At 42.6% G+C, this 22,911-nt stretch overlaps 1 protein-coding gene across 4 annotated transcripts; it reads right to left on the bottom strand.

Moving 5' to 3' along the window:
• Nucleotides 1-9,416: 9,416 nt before the first annotated feature.
• VDAC3 (voltage dependent anion channel 3) lies at nt 9,417-22,608 on the bottom strand. 4 transcript variants are annotated; one of them, XM_044912307.1, is made up of 10 exons: nt 22,502-22,590; nt 20,037-20,105; nt 19,059-19,108; nt 18,061-18,063; nt 15,983-16,135; nt 15,138-15,190; nt 13,161-13,388; nt 11,676-11,826; nt 10,844-10,901; nt 9,417-9,940 (listed from the first exon to the last, which is right to left on the bottom strand). In XM_044912307.1, the coding sequence occupies exons 2-10, from the start codon at nt 20,101-20,103 to the stop codon at nt 9,849-9,851; spliced, it is 855 nt and encodes a 284-aa protein (XP_044768242.1). In that variant the 5' UTR covers nt 20,104-20,105; nt 22,502-22,590; the 3' UTR covers nt 9,417-9,848. The 4 variants fall into 4 exon arrangements, with proteins under 4 accessions (XP_044768242.1, XP_021537217.1, XP_044768252.1 ...); XM_021681542.1 differs by lacking the exon at nt 18,061-18,063 and having other exon boundaries at nt 22,502-22,608; XM_044912317.1 differs by lacking the exons at nt 18,061-18,063; nt 22,502-22,590 and adding an exon at nt 22,190-22,197.
• Between the last annotated feature and the right edge of the window lie 303 nt (nt 22,609-22,911).

Raw genomic sequence — 22,911 nt, 5'->3', positions numbered from 1 at the left:
TACCCCACCCCACCCCCACTGCCGCCACATGCCAGATACTGGTGAAGCCCGCAGTGGCCCTTCATCGTCGTCCATGTAGAGAATGTACGTACGGAAGGATGCGTGATCAAGCACCACATGTCAAGTCCAGTTTAAATTTTCAGCCCTCTTCTCCCCTCGCAGCCTGAAGAACAGAATTCTTGTCTCAAACACTAAGGCAAGTGATTTGACATTCTAGAAATTCAGGAGCAGGGAGAGTTGACATATTAGACAATACACTGGATTTGAGGATTTCCTTGAGGCCTTTACTAAGCTGAACGTCTTGATGCTCTACTGTAGTCCCATTGGATTCTTTTTTGATAGCGGGAGGGAGGAAGTATGACTAATGTTAGAGCCTGAAACTATGGAAATGCTGCTAAAATTTTTATATTGACAAACGTTTTCTTGGTACTTCATTGTGATTTTTCCATTAATCAACCACATTAAATTTATAATAAAAAATGCCCCTCAAAGTTTGCCTCTGAAGTCTTTTTCTAAATATCTATGTTTTTTGTTCAGTTTCCACAAAAATAAGCGCTACATAATTTGTTTACTTCTATTTTTCAAATAACTTTCTTATTTACGACTATTATATGTTGGTACACAAACTCCACATGAGCAAGAGAAGGAAGAAATGACGGCCACAGCCCAGCACCCTGAAATCCCCACTGTTAGCACACACACGTTGATTCTTCAGCAGAGAACTGCTAACAGGGCGTGTTAGCAGTGTGTGAACTTAGCCAGCCTCTTGAGGGGGAGTGGGGCGGGGGGCAGTCGGTTCACGTGTCCAGGGCTAAGGGCCTAGCGGAAAAAGGCACGTCCTCTTTCTTCTCGGCTCAAGCAGCCCCCCACACCCCTGCTTGGAGCTTCAGAAGCCAACTCCTGCAGCCTGTGCCTCAGGGCTCTCAAGCTCCGTTTCCTTCTGGAACGAGGAAGGGGACAGAGATGAGGGACACTGACCAGGTGTGACAAGTTCTTCATCTCCACAAAGAAATTTGCTTTCTCTGATTTTTAAAATGGCATTCTAGGCCTTTCATGCCCCCACTTATGATAAAACTATAGATTCAAGAACAAGTTCGATTTCCTCCTAAATTCATACGAAGAGTAAAAGCAAAACAGCGCCAGCTTGCAAGCGGCGTCCTGGGAGAAGGGCTGCGGGAGCAAAGACCCAGGGACCCGAGTGGGACGAAGGTCGCACGTACACCGAGCCTCGGGATGACGAAGCACCGTCACTGGCAGTACTGAAGAGAGAAGCCGGCCCGGTGCACCCCTCCCTGGCCCCAGCCCCTCTCCACGAGGGCAGGGAGGTGAGCTCTGGCAGAGGATGGGTCACCCAGGACGGGGACGCGGACACTGGGAAGGGGCTCCCCTGCCCTGGCCGCCTGAGAATCTTCATCGGAGTCCACACACTCCTCGGACCGCGGTACCTCCGACGGCCCTGGCATCTTAGCTGGGGTTTGGTCGCCAGATCACCGTCCACAGAAGGGAGCTGTGCGGGGCTAAGACGGGCGCCCTGGAGACCCTCCCTTCCCCGTGTCCGGGGCCCTTGCAGAGGGACAACGTCTGCACGGAGGACGGGCGACAGCTCCCAAAGCAGCCTGAGCTCCCAAGACAGTGTTCCTTCACTTCATTTTCTGCCTTTCCAAGAGGACTGAGCTTCTGAGCAAATATGTAAACACATTTACTCATTTTTCACAAGATAATTTTTTAAAATAAGTCCTCTCGTCTCAGAATAAGCTGCAGAATAAACAAACCCCATCATTCAGAGAATGGCGTCATGTCAAGTTCTAGGGCGTCGGTGAGTTCATCCAGTTACACCATGAGGCAGGAAGAGGGCGCTGGAAGGTCAGGCGGTGTGTTCCGTGCAGCCCTCGGGTGGGGCGGGGCGGAGACCACGTCCCCCCCAACGCCTTGAAGTGCCCCTGCCGGAGCGGGTCCTGGAGTCTGGGAGCGCTGGGCCCCGATGTCGACAACCACCCCTACCCTGTTAGCACGTTTCCTCGCGGGGGCCCCGAGGCCTCGCGTGGGGCTGAGACGAGTTCTGGGGGGGACGGTGTGGTGAAAACGGCCACTCTGGGCCTGGCTCAGAATAGGGCTCCATAAACTAGCGGGTGTGCCATCCCTTGTTATTATGGGAACTTTTTGTGGACGATTCCCCTCAGGTGGACTGCTTGGAGGAAAACTTTTAAGTTGAGATGATGGAGAGAATGAATAGAAAATAAGCCACAGTTCATTGAACAAAACAACCAGAGACTAAAAGAAACTGGAGAATGGGTTCTCTGCATGCTAGGTGGAGGAAGAAGATTGATGAGACCTGTAGAATATGGTTAAATTCTCATGGAGGTGGGGCAATGTAGCCCTGACCTTGGATTGTCACCCTCTTAAATATTTTCCTAGCACATCATCCTTTATTACTGAAAAGACAATGAAACAACCCTGAAGCATATTATGAAAAAAAGGGAAAAGTCACCTGCACTCCATCATCCCTCCCACATTGAGACACCCGTCTTTGGAACACGCGGAGCTGGCCAGGCACTGGGGAAACAAAGGCACAGAGTGAGAAAAAGTGTAGGCAGCCAAATGGTCAGATGACCAGAGTAAGCCCCCAGGCTTCCCGACGTCCTCTCAGCCTCTCCCTCTGAGGGGCTGTCAGACCGTGTCCACGACTGTGGTCTCCAGAGGAAGGAGGGGGCTGTGCTGGAGGCTGGGAGGAGGGTCCCAGAAGGAACACTGGCAGGGGATTAAGAACCTGGAAGCCCAGGAGGAAAGGGTGAGAGGTTTCTCTGGCCTGTTCTTATAAAAGAAACATGAGGAATTCAGTCTGATTTCAATTAAGGACTTTCAGACTCAACAAAGGTGATCAGCTGTTCTCTAATCTCTACTGGCTAGAACAAATCGAGAACTTGAGAGCAAGAAGGATTTGGGCTACAGTAGGATGGACCGTTCCCTTGCCTCTCCCCCAAGGCTTGACATTTGGAGGTTCAAACCCCGAATGTAGACGTTCCAAACTAGGCGTCGGGTAGGGTGCTGGGGAAGGGAGTGAGGTCAAAAGGAAGGAGACAGACTGACCTGCAGGCCAGAAGGCACTGGACTCCACAGTGGGACCATCACCTTCTCTTGGCAGTGACAACAGCGACACCAAGTGGGGTCAAGTGCAATTGCAATCGTGACCGTCTTCTCAGTACCTTTTTAAATTGCAGCAGTGAAATCACCTCCCAGGATAATAATTATAATTCAAAGAGTTGCTAGAAATGTCAATATCTGTTTCTTTGATGGCCACAGGAAAATACGAGTACTTGCTGAAGGAGAACTTCAGTCCGTATGCAGAAATCCCCATGACTTGGAAGCCAAGCCACCTGCCTGCTGGCTCATCCCCATCCATTCAGTAAACACCCACTGGGTGCCTATCGTGTGCCAGGAGTTGGCCTGGCCACTGGAGGTAGGGAGACAAAAAGGCGTCTGGGAGTTCACAGGCAGGAGGGGAGGTGGGTAAGCAAAAATGCAATACAATGTGATTGCTGCCCCCTGAGGATGGGGAAGCTTTCACGGAAGAGGCAGAAATGGGGCGGGAACGCCAAGTGCAGGGTGGACAGTGAGAGCACTGGGTCAGTTTGGGGATCGGTGTTAGATGCCCGCAGACTCTCCAAGAAGAGGGTCTGACAGGCAGCTTGCCCGGAAGGTTGGAAGGTCCCGAGGGCTGTCTTACATGGCACGAGGCTTTGGGAACACCTTTCGGAGGCAGCTCACAGGAAGATAGGACGGGTCATACTCAAGGGCCGAATGCAGTGGGTACGTGGGGATCCCCAGGAGCTGTGCCAAAGCACAGCCTCTACGGCCCCCACCACCGCGAGGTCTGCATCCATTTCCACAGCGGACAAGCCCCAGCTCTGGGCGTGCACACGCTGAATGCGGTGTTCTGTTCTCAGCGTCTCCTTCCCTGGGACGGGCCCACCTTCAGCACCACACTCAGGCCTCTGCTACCCTCATACTGCCTCCCCCAGGGGCAAGGCGCGCGTGTGAATGGCACACTGGGGAAGAATGAACTGGGCATGTTGGAGTTAGTTCCTTCCTCCAGGAAGCACTAGAATCCCCCTCCTCCACTGCCCCCCACCTGGGCCTGGGGGAGGCCTGCCCTGGCCCGACGCCACGGTCACTCTTCACCCTCAGCGAGTGTCAAGCAGCCTTCATCAAAAGATGCAGCTTTTGGCTTCTGTCCACTGACACCGTGTCCTAGTTTACCATTTGTTTAAAACCTGAGGAAGAATGGTGCTATTATCTGACCTCCTTTATTCTGAGAAGGCCCGTGAGGCTGTCAGAATCTCCGAGGACAGGCAGATGTCATCTGAAAAAGCCACTCAACACAAACGTAACGCCAAGGTATAGAATTAGAGAAGGCTAAGGATAGAACCCGAATGTCGACATTTAAGTGAGGGCAAAAGAGGGACTTGATTCTTTTTTTTTTTTTTTTTTTTAAAGATTCATTTATTTATTTGAGAGAGTGAGAATGAGAGAGAGTACATGAGAGGGGGGAGGGTCAGAGGGAGAAGCAGGCTCCTCGCCGAGCAGGGAGCCCGATGCGGGACCCGATCCCGGGACTCCAGGATCATGACCTGAGCCGAAGGCAGTCGCTTAACCAACTGAGCCACCCAGGCGCCCAAGAGGGACTTGATTCTAAAGGGCAACAGGCAGGGTACACAGAGCATGCGCCGTCAGAGGCTGTCGCTTTTTTTAAGATTTTATTTATTTGACAGAGAGAGACAGCGAGAGAGGGAACACAAGCAGGGGGAGTGGGAGAGGGAGAAGCAGGCCTCCCGCGGAGCAGGGAGCCCGATGAGGGGCTTGATCCCAGGACCCTGGGATCATGACCTGAGCCGAAGGCAGACGCTAACGACTGAGCCACCCAGGCGCCCCCAGAGCCTGTCATCTTAAAGGGAGGATGGTCTTCACGCGCAGAAAACACGGCAACCCTCCTGTGTGTGCAGGGCGATAACACTGTGGGCAGCCCACAAACGGCTTCAGCTGTCTTAGAGCTCCTCCTGTCCAAGGTTCTAGAACCCGAGGCTGGGCCATGTTACTGGTGAGCTTCCAAGGACTGATATTTAGTAACGAAACTTTGGGACATTATCATCCTCCGCTGTTCCTTTTTTTTTTTTTTTTTTTTTTTGAAAGATTGATTGATTGACAGAGAGAGAGAACACAAGCAGGCTTCCTGCTGAGCAGGGAGGCTGATGCGGGGCTCGATCCCAATCATGACCTGAGCCAAAGGCAGATGCTTAACGACTGAGCCACCCAGGCGCCCCCCTCCTCTGTTCCTTGAGCAGTGATTCTCAGAGTATGAACATGGATTAACAATGCATTGTGTTGTCTTCTTATCTCTTGGGAGAACTAATATTTAAAACGTGATGTGTATCAAACATCTGCCTTCGCCTCAGGTCATGATCCTAGACTCCCAGAGAGAATGCTCTGCGGGGAGTCTGCTTCTCCCTCTGCCTCTACCCCTCCCCCCTGCTCGTGCTCTCTCAAATAAAATCTTGTAAAAAAATAAGTTTAAAAAATGTGATGTGTAAACTTCAATCTCTTAAAATTTAATAAAAACCTCATGCCTATTAGTTTCTTATCACAAGAAACACTAGTACTTTGATCTATTTGGGTAACTCTCCTAAGGGTGGTAGGAGCCCCTGGTGTTTTTTTTTAATTATGTTAGTCACCATACATCAGTAGTTTTTGATGTAGTGTTCCATGATTTATTGTTTTCGTATAACACCCAGTGCTCCATGCAGAACGTGCCCTCTTTAATACCCATCACCGGGCTAACCCATGCCCCCACCCCCGCCCCTGGTGTTTCTTGCCTCGGCCGGTGCCTTGGGGCTCCCTGTCCCCTGAGACCAGGAAGCACACCATCTGCTGAGCTGCACACACTGACCACCCATTAGACGTGCCACCCGCTGTGCTGCTACAGGGGGGCTGCCTGCCTTTTCAAACAATGTGAATTAGAAGAGTATTTCCCTAATTACAGAAATAAATTCACTTTAGAAAACCAGAAAAATATAGTATTGATTTTATACTTTTTATTGATTTTTTAAAAATTATTCATGATTCCAACTTCCTGAAATAATGAATATTAATATTTCAGACTTTTTTCTATTTCCACATATACTTTTTTTTAAAGATTTATTTGAGAGCATGAGTGGGGGTGGGGGGGACAGAGGGGGAGAGAGAATCTCAAGTAGACTCCGCACGAAGTACAGAGCCCCACATGGGGCTCCATCTCCCCACCCTGAGATCACGACCTGAGCCAAAACCAAGAGTCAGACACTTAACCAACTGAGCCACCCAGGCGCCCCAACATCTACTTTTCAAAAAAAATAAAATTGAGATTAATTCTTTGCTTTTTCTATTTAACATATTGTGAACAATTCTCAATGGTTATTCTTCAAAAACATGATTTTTAATGGCTGAATAATGTGCCATTTGATGAATCCACATACCATCATGTAGCCAGTTACGCCCATTACACACGTGGTACCGTGACACATTTTCTCTGATTAAGAACACCGCAACGAGCATGTCTGATGATTTCCTTAAGGCAAGTTTCTAAGAGCAGAGTCATTGAATCCAAGAACCCACTGACATTAAATACATATAACTGGAATGTCAGTTCTCTGTTCCCGGTGCAAAGCTTACAGGCTATATGGTTGAGGCCAAAATAAGTTACCTTGAGAGTAAGGCTCAAAAGGCAACACTGAGACCCTGGCAGTGTCCTGAACGAGTCCATTTAAAATGTAAATAAAATCAAGGGCGCCTGGGTGGCTCAGTCGTTAAGCGTCTGCCTTCGGCTCAGGTCATGATCCCAGGGTCCTGGGATCGAGTCCCACATCAGGCTCCCTGCTCAGCGGGAAGCCTGCTTCTCCCTCTCCCTCTCCCACTCCCCCTGCTTGTGTTCCCTCTCTCGCTGTGTCTCTCTCTGTCAAATAAATAAATAAAATCTTAAAAAAAAAAAATAAAAAAAATAAAATGTAAATAAAATCAAATGATTACCCTAGGAGTTGTAGGCTAATTGGGGGGGAGGGGAAGGAGAGGGTGAAGAGGGAAAATGAGGAGAAAGCTGGGGGGTGGGGGGAGAGAGGTGCTTGTGTGCATTTTACGGTGGAGAGAGGGAGCTACTGAGAATTCCCACTATGAGCAAGCACCACGCACTGCTCTATCCTAGAACACCTCGCATGGCTTTCCTTCCTGGACTACCGGACTCCAAGATGTCTGCAGTTACTGCTACGAGGACGAAGATTACGTCCTGCACGGTGACCGCTCCAGAAGCTCCAGAAGCGTGCCCGTCTCTCTGCTCCAAGTTGCACACCACAGAAGAGCGCGCATGTGCAGCACTGAGCCCCACCAGCGCTCGGGCTGCGGACGAGCTTCTGCAGGACAGAAGGAACTTGTGTACTCCTCGCACTCCCTGTTCCTTTCCTGTGGTACTTTAGCTCCCATAATGGTGGTTCAACCCACAAAGATAATGAGAAAATCAAATTACATCGTGTGGTTGGTATCACAGATCTTTTCCAACATAAAGAGTGGTGGTTGGAATCTGGGTGCTAGTAAAGATAATCTTTGGTGGGGGGGGGAATATCTTGCAGCACTAACATCTTTCAAACAGCAACCATCGTCTCTAGTTGTTTTTAAGATGGCTCATTTGGAAACTGAGCAAGAATCTGGACAGGCAAATCACAGAATTATAAATGATCAGTAAATACATGAAAACAGCTCCATCTCACCGGCAATTAGGAAAATACAAATTAAAATAAGATACCGTTTTTCATTTCTAAGACTGGTAAGAATTTTGAAGTTTGAGGACATTCAAAGCTATGAGGATATAGAAAATGGGCACTCTTGACCACCAATGGCAGAAATATAACTTGGTATAAAATTTCTGAAGGACAGTTTTGTACTACTTATCAAATGCACATTCCTTATGATTTAGCAACCTCTCAAATTAAAATGAAATAGAATTAAAAATTGAGTTCTTCCAGAGCTCCCAGCTGGCTTGGTTGGTAGAGCATATGACTCTCGATCTTGGGGTTGTGAGTTCAAGCCCCTTTTTGGGTGTAGAGATTACTTTAAAAAAAAATTTTTTTTTGAGTTCTTCCATTGCCCTAGTTACATTTCAAGTGCTCACTGGCCACATGTGTCTAGTGGCTACCGTACGAGGCAATGAAGACAGATCAATTTCATCATCAGAGAAAGATCTACTGGGCAACACTGCTCTGGAAATATTTACAGAAGTGGACAAAGATATTCAATGCAGCATTGTTTATAAAGCAAAAAACGCAATACAGTAAAAAGAACAGTTAATATCACCTTTATAAGTCAAGTAGAATAAAAAAATGTGAGGCAGATCTATATGAACAAACAGAAAGAAGACTGCGACATGTCAAATTTAAACATGTATAGCAGGGCACCTGGCTGGCTCAGCTGGTTGGAGCATGTGACTCTTGATCTCAGGGTTGTAAGTTCAAGCCCCATGTTGGGTATAGAAGTGACTTAAAAATCTTTAAAAAAATAAAATAAAAATAAAAGTATATTGCATCCCACTGAATCTGATGGACCCTCCTTGATGACCTGAATGACAGAAGCAAAAAAAAAGTATATTGCAAAACAAGATGCGATTTTCACATTTTATAAAGATATTTATGTAATCTCTAAAGACACTGAAAAATATTTGCAAGGATATACATCAAACTGCTAGAGATAGTAGGAAGAGGGACTGGAGAAAGGAATGGGAATTTTCACTCTTTTTGTGTCTGAATTTGTTGCAACCAGCATATATTGTTCTTAGAAAAACATTTCAAAAAGAGTTCTATTTTTAAAAAGGAAGATATTTACCAGTAAGCCCTGAAGGTATTACAGCCTACTCATTTCTTTTCTAAGCCGAGATCTCCATTCTTTGGTTATCATTTCTCTAAATCCAGTACTGGAAAGCACTTTCCTGAGGCCCTGAGGGGAGCCACAGATGGGCCTCCTCCAGCGCTGGCCTCCTCCTACCAATCTCTTCCCCACAGCATTTCCCCAACCGTACTCTTCCATTCCCCTCCCCCCCCACTCTTTCCCAGCCACTCACACAACTACCAGTATGATCCTGCTCTACCACAGTGCAATAGGAAGCAAGCACCCCAAAAGATGCACCTCTGCCCAGTGGGACACAACTCAGGGTTTCACTCCTCGACCTGAGTGCAGAAGAGCAGTCAGAGTGATAAACAAGAGTGGAAGGGACAAGCAAGAGCACAGGTATGTCAGACATACCACTTCAGATACAAATCCCGCCCACCACTGAGGAGAGTATTTTTCAAAACAAAACCAATCACACCAAATATAAGAAAACCACCACTAGCAAGTCAGATGAACGATTATGTTCCAAATGTGATGGGTTTATTTTATTTTACTCGGATGCAAAACCAAAGATTCCACTACAGCACAGAGACCAATATATTAAAAGGTCATGAAAAAGTGGTGTGGGACATGCAGGACGTGATGTACAAACTGGAGGATCGGGTCATTTCCTTTGTAACGTGACACTACATTGTCGCTGAGGAACACATTTAAAATAACACTGCGGAACTCAACTGAAATGTGGCACAAACATGACAACTTCCAGGCATGCCTTCAAGTACCTCCCTTAGGATGGACTTGCAATCTCTAGACTTCAGTGTGGGGAGGATTACAATTCTTTGGAAGAATAAAAAGTTCACACTTTTGAAATTTCACAGAATTTTAAGGCCAAAACATAGTGGGTTCTCTTCACCTCCAGGGACAAATCGGATGCTTTACTCAAAACCACATTAAGCTTCTAGTTCAAATCCCAACCCAACCTTGTGACCTCCTGCATTGAAGTTCTTTCCGTCGATTAAAGCTGATAGGGTCAGTTTGACACCTAGGAAGAAGAAAACACCACAATCACTCATAACAAGTATTATAATCAGATCGTCATTTTATAGAAACAATGGATGGAGTCAAGGGCACAGATTACAGCTGGGTGTAAGAGTTACAAGTATTCAGGTACGACTAAGTCAACACAGGGTTATCTATAATCATCTGATCTGCAATGAGCAAAGCATAATCACAGCAAACTTCATCTGGAGTTCAGGGTTAAGAATAATAAGTGATCAACCAAACTCACAAGCCAGAGTGACCAAATTCTAGTAAGAAATATATAAATACTTTTTAAGCAAAAGCACTTGATCTGTTTTACTTTGTATGAACAACTGTGACAAAATGGTCTGAATTGACCTGCAGTTGGTTGTAGGTTTTTTGTTTATTTTTTTTTTTAAAGATTTTGTTTATTTATTTGACAGAGACACAGCGAGAGAGGGAACACAAGCAGAGGGAGTGGGAACACAAGCAGAGGGAGTGGGAGAGGGAGAAGCAGGCTTCCCGCGGAGCAGGGACCCCGATGTGGGGCTCGATCCCAGGACCCTGGGATCATGACCTGAGCCGAAGGCAGACGTTCAACAACTGAGCCACCCAGGCGCCACCTGGTTGTAGGTTTTTTTTTTTTTTTTTTTTTTTTTAAGATTTTATTTATTTGCGAGAGAGACAATGAGAGACAGAGAGAGCATGAGAGGGAGGAGGGTCAGAGGGAGAAGCAGACTCCCTGCCGAGCAGGGAGCCCGATGCGGGACCCGATCCCAGGACTCCAGGATCATGACCTGAGCCGAAGGCAGTCGCTTAACCAACTGAGCCACCCAGGTGCCCTGGTTGTAGGTTTTATAGGTTATTTTCATTATTCCTCCATTACCTCCTACCCACGCCCATTGTTATTAATTCCTTTACTCACCAGGTCGAAGGGTCTGAGTATAACCCAGTCCAATCAGGCTGGCATTATTTACTTTAGCCTAAGGTTAGGAGATGAAACAGAAACAGTTAGAAAACAATCAACTTCATAATATGTAAGTCCAGTACAACCACAATTTCATGCATCAGATTTCCAAAACTAAAGCAACTTCAGGCCAATCTAGAACTACAAAAACTGAAAATTTAATTGGTATGGATAGGAGGGTCCTCGAGAATGCATGCTTAAAGGGCTCAAGCAAAATTTTTAAAACACTGTGCATCCAAATACCCCTGGTGTACTGAATTTTTTGAGATGTCAGTTTACAACCTCTGACAGTGGTTAAAACATGAACTCTGGTGAGAGAAAATCTGGATTCCAAGACTTTGGGCAAGTTACCTGACCTCTCCAAGTCTCAGTTCCCTCATCTATAAAATGGGCATGAGGATACTACTCACCACATGGAGTAGTTGGGAGGATTAAATGAGATACTACACATTAAGCCCTTAGCACAGTACCTGAAATTTAAGAGCTCAATTAGTGTCATTATTAATAAGAATTATTAATAGCAACAGGAATAGTTATCAAATCCCATGAATTTACAGATAAGAAAATTTTGAGGCCAAAGAGATAAAATGACTCCAGAAGGTCAGACAACAGCCTATATTTAAATATAGGAGGAACTCGGACTAGAATCCATGTTCCAGGACTTGAAGTACAATACTCTTTTCACTACACAATGACCACCTCACTAAAGTTAATAAAGAACATGCACACAACCAAATCACAACATTCATTTACAACTTAGTTGAAACCCAATCTTGTAGCACATTCTTACAGATAGAGAAGTTCTACAATCCAGCTTGTATTTAGCAGCAATGCCAAAACGGGTATTGTTACTGCCAGCCGTCCAAGCAAGGTTTATTGACGTTTCAATCTTCTCGTTAACCTTCTGGTAGATAGACCCTCCAAATTCAGTGCCATCATTCCTATTTTCATGGTACAAGAAAAGTCATAAATACCTAGTTTGTACCACTCTTATGGAAACAAATTAAATACCTAGTTTGTACCACTCATGGAAACAAATTCTAAGACTGTTTAAACAAGGATCTCATTTTGCAACTATCTATTTCAGCAAACTTCTAGTATAAATGACTACCAAACAAAACAAGGAACTAAATCCAGTTATGTAATTTATAACTGGCTAATTAAAATGTAATTAACATTTGATTCATTTACTCAGCTCCCCACAATGTAAATTTCTTAGACATAATTCAGTTATGCACAAAGGCAGATACCTCAGGTAAATATGAACTATGTCTTTGAGATGTTCAAAGAATTTAGAACCCTAAAAGTAGAGTTCAATAAAGATTTCTGCAAAACAAAAAATATAGCAGTACAAGAAAAAAGCCAATCCTGGACTTCATTTGAAACGACCCTAGAGTCAGAAAGCACCACCCCCACAATACCTAGGGTGTACTGCTCTAGAGAAGTGCCTAAATTATTGCTTCAAAGCATCCCAGAACTTAAGAGTCCCTGAGTTTTCATGGTTTTCCTGATCATACTGTTTCATCGATTTTAATGCCACTGTCTAGGCCACTGCTTGACTTTATTTCAGGCATTACATTGAACTGGAATGTCTAGTGGAGAGCAATCTACAACACTTCGAAAACACAGAGTTCTTCCTTTGCCTTTTTTTTTTCCGGTATACTAACAGTGCCCAGTAGGCCAAGACATAAACTATAATTTAAAAGTTCAAATTCATTTAACCAATAAGATGCAGCCTACAGAACTGAATCCAGGATTGCTTTGAGGACTTCTGCTTCTTCTGAATGCAATAAGGGTGGCTGGGTTGTGACCAAGGGTACCCGAAAACCTCCGCAGAATCACTGGGGATGGTCCAGGATGCTCAGATCAATTAGGTGGTTGCTCTTCATGATCCAGACTGGCTTCCAGATACTGCTAAGCTGAGTAAGGCACCAGAGGAAGCAGAAATATTTCCAAAGAATTCCTTTTATCAGGAGGTAACCTATGCCCGGGCTCTCTCCATCCCAATGGTTCTTGTACAGATTCTAGACCTTCCTAAAGTTTGGGGTACAGACTGAGAGGCCAGTAACTACCAGTAGCCCAGCACAATGCACCAAGTGCATTTACCTCTGGCAATGTTTTGCTGACTCAGAAAATAGTACAGTGAGGCTGGATGTCCACCAAAGCATATTAAATGCAAGTACGATCATTTCTAACCTTCTCAACATGCTAATGGCTACCATCTTTTTGGGCGACTGCACCAGTGCTAAAGGCGGAATAAATTATAAACACTCACACATGAGTGTGCAGCTGGAAGTCTGCAGCCTTATAACCCAGGGCAAAATTATTCTGTGACAGTTTGGATTTGGCTGTGTCAAAACTCATCTGATAGCCAGCAAGCCAACCCTCAAAGGCTAACACAGCCCAGCCATAGATGGTTGGTCCAGAAAAATCTATATCAACATTACTGCCAAGACTGAAACAATCCCGTTTATAAGAGGCCTTCAATTTTCCACTCTTCTTTCTGTTAGAAATAAAAACAACACAATGAAAACAACATGAGTTTCTACTACTGTCCAGAAATCTTTAGAGTAAGATACCCTCTCTCCCCCAATGTAAATACAATTTTGGTAGATGGCATACATATAGTAAAGTTTCAAATGACTTAACTCTACAAATATAGTTTTGTTAGGATTAGAAATGCATATACTGGGGTGCCTGGGTGGCTCAGTCAGTAAAGTGTTTGCCTTCGGCTCAGGTCATGATCCTGGGGTCCTGGGATCAAGTGCCGCATCAGGCTCCCTGCTCAGCGGGGAGTCTGCTTTCCCTGCCACTGTACTCTCTCTCGTGCACTCTCTCTCTCAAATAAATAAAATCTTTAAAAAAAAAAAAGAAAAAAAGAAATGCATATACTATTTTTACCTTTTCTTCACTGTAAGTTCAAATGACAGGATATTTCATGATTAATATCATGCAGGGATGAACAAAAGTATAAAAAGGAATAAGCTATTTCAGTACCAAATTAATAACCTGAATATGTATTTATTCATGAGAACCCAAATTTCTTTAAATGTTTTTATAAATGCCCAAATGCTACAAAATGTAACACCCGACACACTTCACTTCTAAGTTATTAACCTATCATGAAGAGAAGTGTGTTTTGTTTTTTTTTTTTTAAAGGATACAGTCCTTTGGTAAACATATTTATTTTCCTTAGGGTCACTATTTTCTCCCTGGACAACATTAGATGGATGGAAGAGAAGTGTACACTTTTGAAAGACAGTACTGAAAACATGAAATTGGTCTTAATCATCCTTGTCCTATTTAATCAGGCTTCTGAGAATATTTGTCTGGAAGATAACTAAGTGTGTGGCAGGAATGACACACGTTGTTACAGCTAAGGAAAAATGACACTTTGACTTTTTCTAGCACCGACCCATGTGAGGCGGAATAGGAAACAACATGATCCCCATTTTTTAGACAAAGAAACTGAAGCGGAGAGGTTAGGAGATTTCTAAAGGCTAAGAAAGCACATCAGTAGCAGAACTACTGCTTATAGTGTTCCCCAGCCAGATTACACTGTTTTCTTAAGAAATTAACTTCTCAGGGGCACCTGGGTGGCTCAGAGTTGAGCGTCCGACTCTTGATTTCAGCTCAGGTCAGGATTCAGAGTCCTGGGATAAAGCCCCACTCCTGGCTCCGCACTTAGAGGGGAGTCTGCTTCTCCCTCTCCCTCTGTCCCTCCCCCTGCTCTCTCTCTCTCTCAAATATATCTTTAAAAAAAAAAAAAAAGAAAAGAAATTAACTTTTCAGCAAAATACCACATCCATGAATCTTTAGAATAGCTTAAGAATTATCTAGTCTTGGAATGCCTGGCTGGCTCAGTTGATAGAGCGTGCAATTCTTGGTCACTGGGTTGTGAGTCTGAGCCCTACACTGGGTGTGGAGATTACTTAAAAATAAAATCTTTAAAAAAAAAAAAAAGAAATATCTAGTCTCAAACCCTTCTAGCTCCTGAACTTTTCCTACACATGCCTCTTTGGACTAGCTTTGTATTTTTGTTCATCTGTTCAATTTTCAAATCAAAACTTTACCCTGCTTCAAAGGAATCCTCCTTTCTCTTTACTAGACATACAAGGTCTCTCTGGTGTTCCTAACAGCAACCTCCTAAGTTCTCCCTGCATCTAAACTTTTCATTGCAATTCCCTAGTCTAAAGCGCTCTCTCCCTACAGTCTACAAAAACATTTCAGAAAATAGGGTTTGGATAATTACCCTGTGTTCGGTACAAATATGGTATCAAGAGTCAGTTTCAACCCTTCAGCCAACTGAAAAACAAAGATTTAAAACAAACAATTAGTAATTTTCTATTTTTTCGACCCAAGAAACCAATTTAAAGTTTTCTCTAACTTCCTAACAACAACAACAAAAAGGAGTCATTAAAGTAAGCCAAATATTAAGTTACTTACTAAATTACATCTTTATCCTTCCCCTCCCTCCTTACCCCAGGTTTCATCAGATTCTCTCACCAAAAACCAGGTTTAAATGTGTGGGCCAAATTCTATCACAGCCAATAACATTAATTACAGTAAAAAAACAACAAAATTCCAATACAACCAGGTAATCTTGATACTCTCTTGAAATTACTGTAATGAGATAACCTGACATTTAACAAACCAACCTAAGGAATTTATTCAGCTACACATATATGTTAACTATCTATGGTAGTATGCATGTAGACAGACCTCAAAAAACAGTGCCCTGTACATAGCAAATACTTAACAAATATCTGCTGATAAATTTTTCTCTTTGAAGACATTACAGAATTTAAAAACATTTTTCTATGGAGCAATTTTGCAATGATTACAAAATAAAATCAAACTACCTCACTGTGAATAGTTTGGTTTACCCAGAGGAGGCTCAGTTACAATCAGAACTGGTCAGAACAAAGATGTAATGTGATAATTATGGACTCACAGTTTTACTTTCTAGAAATCTAAGACATATCAAAGAAGGTCACATGCACAGAAAAAATATGGCTACTATCTAGGTTATGGATAATAACATTTTATCTACAAGATAAATTTAACCTACAAATAACTTCTAATGCCTTCTCTTACCTTATTCTCTAAAGAGATTTCTGTTCCGAGAGTATTGTCTGTGTTCCATTTCTGGGTGAAGGTAAGTCCATAGTTACAGACCTTATATTTGGTCTCTAGGTTGCCTGACGCTTTCCCTGTATCAGTGTAAGCATGACCAGAAGTAGAAAATTCCTGATAACCAAGAAAAATAATTACTTTAAAATCAACTCATCAAACAGAAAATACTCATCTCAGAAAGTAGTGTTCAATGCATCAGAAACCAATAGTTTGTTACAATGTATTTCCTGCTTTCTCATTTCTAAAGTTTAACCAGTTTCAGACCTTTCCATTATTCCACCTCTCTTACTAATACTTCTTGTTCCATATACTCTCTTACTAAAATGGGAATCTTAAATTCTCTCCTTTAAAAGAGAAATATCTTTACTGAAAATAAATGCCTTTACTAAAAAGACAAAAATATTGAATCATAAACATTTTACTTTCATGACCTGAAAAAAGATTATTCATTCTCTATCATATCTTTCAAGCTATTAATTAATTTTAAAATCCTTAAAAATCCCCAAACACTAGAAAGGACTACCCTACCCTCTTTTTTGTTGTTGTTTTTTTTTTTTTAAAGATTTTATTTATTTATTTGAAAGGGGAGAGAGTACATGAGCATGCAAGAGCAGGGGGAGGGAGAAGCAGACTCCCCACTGAGCAGGGAGCCCCACATGGGGCTCAATCCAAGGACCCGGGGATCATGACCTGAGGCGAAGGCAGACGCTTACTTAACCAACTGAGCCACCCAGATGCCCCAGCCCTACCCTCTTTTAATAGAACTTCAGTGCATTAAAAAAATTTTTTTTTAATTTTTATTATGGTAAAATACACCTAACATAAAATTTACCATTTTTAAGTGTGCAGTTCAGTGGCATTAAGTACAGTACACGATCACGAAAACTTTATTGCTTTGGTCCACAAAACTATCGGTAAAATTTTTGATATAAACAATCTCAATATTTGAAAGTATGTACCCATTTTTCAAAACAAAATGGAAGGGTATAAATTATCTCTCTTTCTCCCTTCTCCCCATCTACCTTTTAAAGTGCTTTCTATCAAATAGTTACTATGAACACCTTAAAATATATCCTCCTCCCTAGGTAGGTGTCCTTTCAGTCACATTACAATGAGCAACAGGAAACAGATCTCCCTCTAAAAGGAAGCAAACAGTCAACACCTGTCACTGACAATCTATGAACTGTCAAGAAAAAAAACCCTTCTGATTGGCCCTGTTTTTAGAGAACATTTCTGAACTACTGCCAACAGTCATGAAATGCTGCCAGCCCTGAGCAGTTCTGTTTCCCTGCCCACAGTATGAATCCTCCCTTTACCAAACAGCCTGCTCCTTACCTCTAGCTCTACATGCTGATGAAACTGGGAAACTATGATCTGTTTATCAACACCATGCAGGAAGTTTTCAAGAGAGTATCATGCTGCACATTTTAGGGTAAGGCCTCAGTACAAAATGACAAACGCTAGTCATGTTTAATAGTCCACACAATTATTTAATGCGAGCACTGCTTTCTTTTAGTAGATCCAACTATCCAGTGTTTTACTTTTTACATATACCTCTCATAAACTTGAAAGTATAGCACAGATAAACCTCATTTTTAGTGTTAGGAATACTTCACACACAAAACTAAAGTAAAAGTGTATTTATTCTACATTTTTTCCTTGTTACCATCATTTCTTACTTTGAAGCTCTCTCAAAAGTCTAAAATATCAGAAGTACAAATCTTAAAGGCCAGAATTTTTCTAAGTTAAAAAGTTTAACTGGCTCACAATTGCTTTAGTTGTTCTCTAACTTCTTCATTAGATCAAACAGTGCAAAATACATTTATGACATGCATATAACATCTGTAGCTCTACAGTAAAGGCTAGTAAGCAACAAAACCACCATAAAAATGTTACTGTTAAACAGATGGCATATGATAAAAATATTAAGTGCAATCTAAGAACTGACTGGAGCAATGGATGAAATTTATCTTAAATCAATACCAGAGACCAAAAGCAGCCATAAAAACAAGCACACAAATATGCTCTATTTTTCTTACCATCTGAATGAATAGTCAGTCCCACACCACAGCAGCATGGAAGGGAGATAAAATTTTAGCCGATGATTTTTATAACATAAACCTAATTTGACCAAATTCTGAAACCCTATTCAAAGTTAGTATAATTTTCTATTTTAACAGAACCATATAACAATATGCCCAACCCAGTAGTAGCTGCATATATATTTATTTACCACTAGAAAAACCTAGGGAAAAAATGATAATGACAAACCAGGAGTATGAGACAAAGTATCATACAAATTCCACATTCTTTTAGCTCCTCTAATTAAATTATTATATCTGGAAATAAAATTAGCACTGGTTTAAATAGGTAAGTACCAAAAAGGTATGCTATCAATGAGCAGAAATCAGAGAATGAGGTGAATGTAAAGTTAATCTATTTACCAGATTTACTGAATAAAAGTTCCGGTTAATGACACTTTGAAAATATGTCTATAGCCTTTACTATATTCTTAACTTCCAGCAAAAAAGACTTCATGAACATCCAATAAAAACTGTAGATTAATCCTTTACATGCATTTTTAGTTCTACATTTGTTTTGATCAATCAGGAAGGGATAGACTAAAATTAATTTGTTTTTGTAAGAAGGCAATAAAACTTACATGAACCCAGTATAATGGAAGTAAAGTTTTTAGGACCCATATACATACTCATGAAAGTATAAACATATGATATGGGTCACAAAAATACAGATATTTTATATCTCCTGAGAGTAAGACTAAGCATATTCTTATTATGAGGGGGGAGAATTCTTATTCTTCTTCTTCTTATGAGAACCTTTGTTCTCCCCCAAAATTCAACCTGATTGTCTAGGGCTAAGGGGAAGATACTCACTGAAATCTGAGAGTATGACAAAACTGTAAGGAAGACAGCACAGTGCCAAATGTACAGACTCATGGAACTAGACTAAACAACTTTTTAATAGGTTCCTTTAAGTTAATTATGCTACATCTATTAAAATTATATTGGGTACTCACCACTCCACTACAGGACTTGGTTCTCAGATCTATTTTAACCATGCCAAATCCTAGACAAACAGAAAAACACAGTAATGTACAAAATGTGTTTTCACTCCACTTTTTACAACTTAGAGATTATGAAAACAGTCCATGTACCTTCCATATGGAAAATACACAGTATCCTCGTTAGGTGAGAGTTCCATTAAAAACTGACTTATAATGAAATAAGTATAATTTTTAAGCTCTCAAAAAACAAAAATTAGCAGAAAATATTATGCTTATGTAAGTATAAACTTAAATAATTACACTAGTTAATAAGAAAAATCAAATGTAGGGGCGCCTGGGTGGCTCAGTTGTTAAGCATCTGCCTTCGGCTCAGGTCATGATCCCAGGGTCCTGGGATAGAGCCCCGCATCGGGCTCCCTGCTCCGTGGGAAGCATGCTACTCCCTCTCCCACTCCCCCTGCTTGTGTTCCCTCCCTCTCTTTGTGTCTCTGTCAAATAAAATCTTAAAAAAAAAAAAAAAAAGAAAAATCAAATGTATATAGCACAAAAATTAAAAGATTAAGTTTTAAAAATCAAAAATAAATATCCATTGGGGATCAAGAATATGTTACTCCAAAGAAGTCAAAAGTTGTGTCTTCACGCATTGCCATTATTTGGAGGAGGAAAAGTGCACCCCCCACTTTAACTGTCGCTAGGGCTAGCCAGAGGAGACAGACGTATTACAGATTCCTATTACTTCATCTTACAGATAACATTAAATATGCAAATGTATATGCATGCATATATGTATATAATTGCTTTTAATGCTTGTAAGGCAGGCACTCTACCTCTAAAGAGTCAAGTCTAATAATCTGTTGACAGTTATCCCCTTAAATCTTGTGAAGTAGATTAATGTTAACCTCATTTTACTAGCACTGCATCTTGCATATAGTAATAAGCATTCAACACTAACCCTTACCCCAAATTGGAAATGTACAGTAGCATACTTACCATATCCTTTATTGAAGACATCCTTGGCGGCCTTTCCTAGGTCACAGTAAGTCGGTGTGTTACACATATCTTATAAAGAAAAATAAGGACAAAGGAATAAAAACAGCCATTTAGTATTTATTCACCCACAGTCCTCGTATTTTGTCCTGTGAGAAGAGGTATACAGTTTTCTCTTCCTTTGCATCATTAATGCTTATACCCTAATGCAAGCAAAGTTAGGAGAAGGCATTCTGCTTCTTTACAAAGAACTTTCCAGAATACTGGATAATAAAAGGGTTGTTTTCATGAGATTCACAGAGATCATCTTTCTGACTGCATTTCAAAGAAAAGAAATTTCTCACAGGCTGAAGGAGATGCTTTGTTAAATTGGGACTTTTTACTTAAAAAAAAAAAAATATATATATATATATATATATATGCAAACTTTACATTGGAAAAACATTTCTTGGGCTGTTATAAAGCCAAGGGCTACTAAAGTGATAAGGTAAAACTGTTTTTGAAGAACTGTAAGAATAGATGCATTAAAAATCTTCAGGGTTAACATTTTTGCCACTGTGAAATTCAGCTCTTAAAATAAGAATTACCATACTAATTGGAATGCATTCATCCAGAATATGTCCTCTCTCAAAGCTCTTTTAAAAATAAAATTATATAATCTTACCCATTAGCCACAAACAGGATAAATTCTACCTGCAGTAATTCTGTTTATCAAAAATTGGTGTATACTCTGAAGTTAAAGCCTTCAAAAACCAAAGGTGCCTTCACTTTTCACCTTACCTACTTGGTATTCACACAGCTTTTCTACTGCCGATATGGCTCTCACATTAAAGTTCTCAGAAGCTCTATCTACACAGATAAACATACCACCCTTCTGCCCTCTTTGTATAATGGGAAATCTCTTCCTGCAGCAGCCTCAACAGCCATGGCTAACCAATTGTAGAACCATCTCAAGCAGTCCCATTCGCCCAATACCAGAAAAATCCAGAGCACCAGCTATCCCATGCAATTACTATGCCTGAACTATCTACACAATCAAACTAATATTTACTTATATTTAGCCTGGCTCTTAATCTGCCCTTCTGCTAAGTTTCTGCCTATACCATCACACCTGAACACAACACACCTTACGATGCACTTTTTAATTGTGAATTCATTTAAAATTTGTTCCTTAACCTAAACCTGTCAAATATGACAGACATTATATATATATATATAGACAATATATATATATATTAAAAGAGCAGGGTATAACATAAAATACATATCTAAAGAGGAAAGAGTATAGTAAAGGTGAAAGAGTGAGTATAAATGTACTGACTCATACGATAATAAAACTTTGTCCTAAGCCAGGGTTTCAGAGTTCACTTCCAGGGCAATTCTTTTACAATTCAATTCCCTGCATTCAAATGATCCATTCTAGAATTGCCAACTGCAATTTGATATTACTCTTTATTATTTCAACCGATGCTGGTATCTGATGAAATTTGCCAGAAGTCTAAATTTGAGGAGGTCGGTACAGAAAGGCAGGCACTATATATTCAAATAAAAGTGTTAAGCCTTTACAGTCTGGATTTTCATCTACTGACAGGAGAAAAGATACACTTAACTGTTTAGAAACATCCATCTAATGACAGTCTTTTAGCATTTTGCTTTATTTTTTCAAAACCACTGCTAGACACTATGCAAAAGTGTAGCCCGTTTAGTTTACTAACTGATCTCAATTCTGCCTACTTCAAGCTTAGTTTTTTAGGCCCATGATTCTGATGGGTAATGCACTGCTGGTATGATCAAGCAAAAAACAGAGAAGACACACAGACTTCATGTCACTCGGGAGTAAAGCTATCATCACATATTTCTATCAGCTCTACAAAATGCACTTGTTCATTGGCATGCACAACGTACGAGGTTGCTTTAGATGCAGAGGGGGAAGGGTTAATTAGGTAATACTGCTTTACACAATTACTAACTTGTCCGTAAAGAGCCCCTTTTGTTCCTCGTCTCGCCTTTTTCAGTTGCACGTACAGCATCCTCCCCTTGGCGATAAGGAGTGCTACAGAGCTCCCCTGATACTGGACAATTCCAGAGAGGAAGCTGGGGGCGGAGGGGTGGGGGTGGGTTTGGGGTTCGAGGATCCAACTTCCCTAGAAACCAACCTCCTTTCTGGCCTGACGCCTAGAAAGAAAGTCCTGTGGGCCCACCAGGAAGGGAGAGGGTCAGGCTCGGCGCTCCGAGCGCCGCTCCCCACGCCGGCGTTGCGGCTCCATCACCTGAGGCGGCCAGGGGAGCAAGGTCCCTTCGGCCCTCTGCGGCCCGGCCGGGCCCGCGCCCCGTTAGGCTCCTCTCTCCCTTCCAAGCCCTACGTTAGGCCGGCCTCCCGTTGGGTCCCCTGCTCGGTGGCGTACCGCCACCCACTCCAGCCCGCCCGGGCCGCCAGCCGCCCGGCTCACGGTCTCGGGCCCCCTCACCTCCAACCAGAGGGCCTATCTCCGTTCCGCCAGGGCAATGCTGAAGGTCTTCTTCAAACCAACGCCGTCCGCGCCTGCGCGGCCTCACTCTCCCCGCGGCGCCTGCGCGCCCCTACCCGCCCCCCTGGGCACGGCGTTTGCGCCGTAGTGTCGCGCCGGAGTCGCGCGCCGCGGATCTGAGTGGCGAGAGGAACAGCTGGAGCGAACCCAACTGTCTGGCTCCGTGTGCGCGCGTGCGCGAGAGGGCCCGGCGAGCAGGTGTCAGGAGCGGGAGTTAATGTAGGCAAAGAGGCCTGAGGGATCACACCTCTGTCCCTGAAGGGGCTCGCTCTCGCGAGAACGCCCGGAGGTTACTAGTTACTGTTGCTATGGGAGGGGCTGTGGGCGAGGCGGGCGAGGCGGGCGGAGAG

The sequence above is a fragment of the Neomonachus schauinslandi genome, chromosome 2, assembly GCF_002201575.2.
Source record: "Neomonachus schauinslandi chromosome 2, ASM220157v2, whole genome shotgun sequence".
Classification (NCBI taxonomy): Eukaryota; Metazoa; Chordata; class Mammalia; order Carnivora; family Phocidae; genus Neomonachus; species Neomonachus schauinslandi.
The sequence above is the reverse complement of the archived record's forward strand: the minus strand, read 5'-3'. Positions and strand labels throughout refer to the sequence as shown.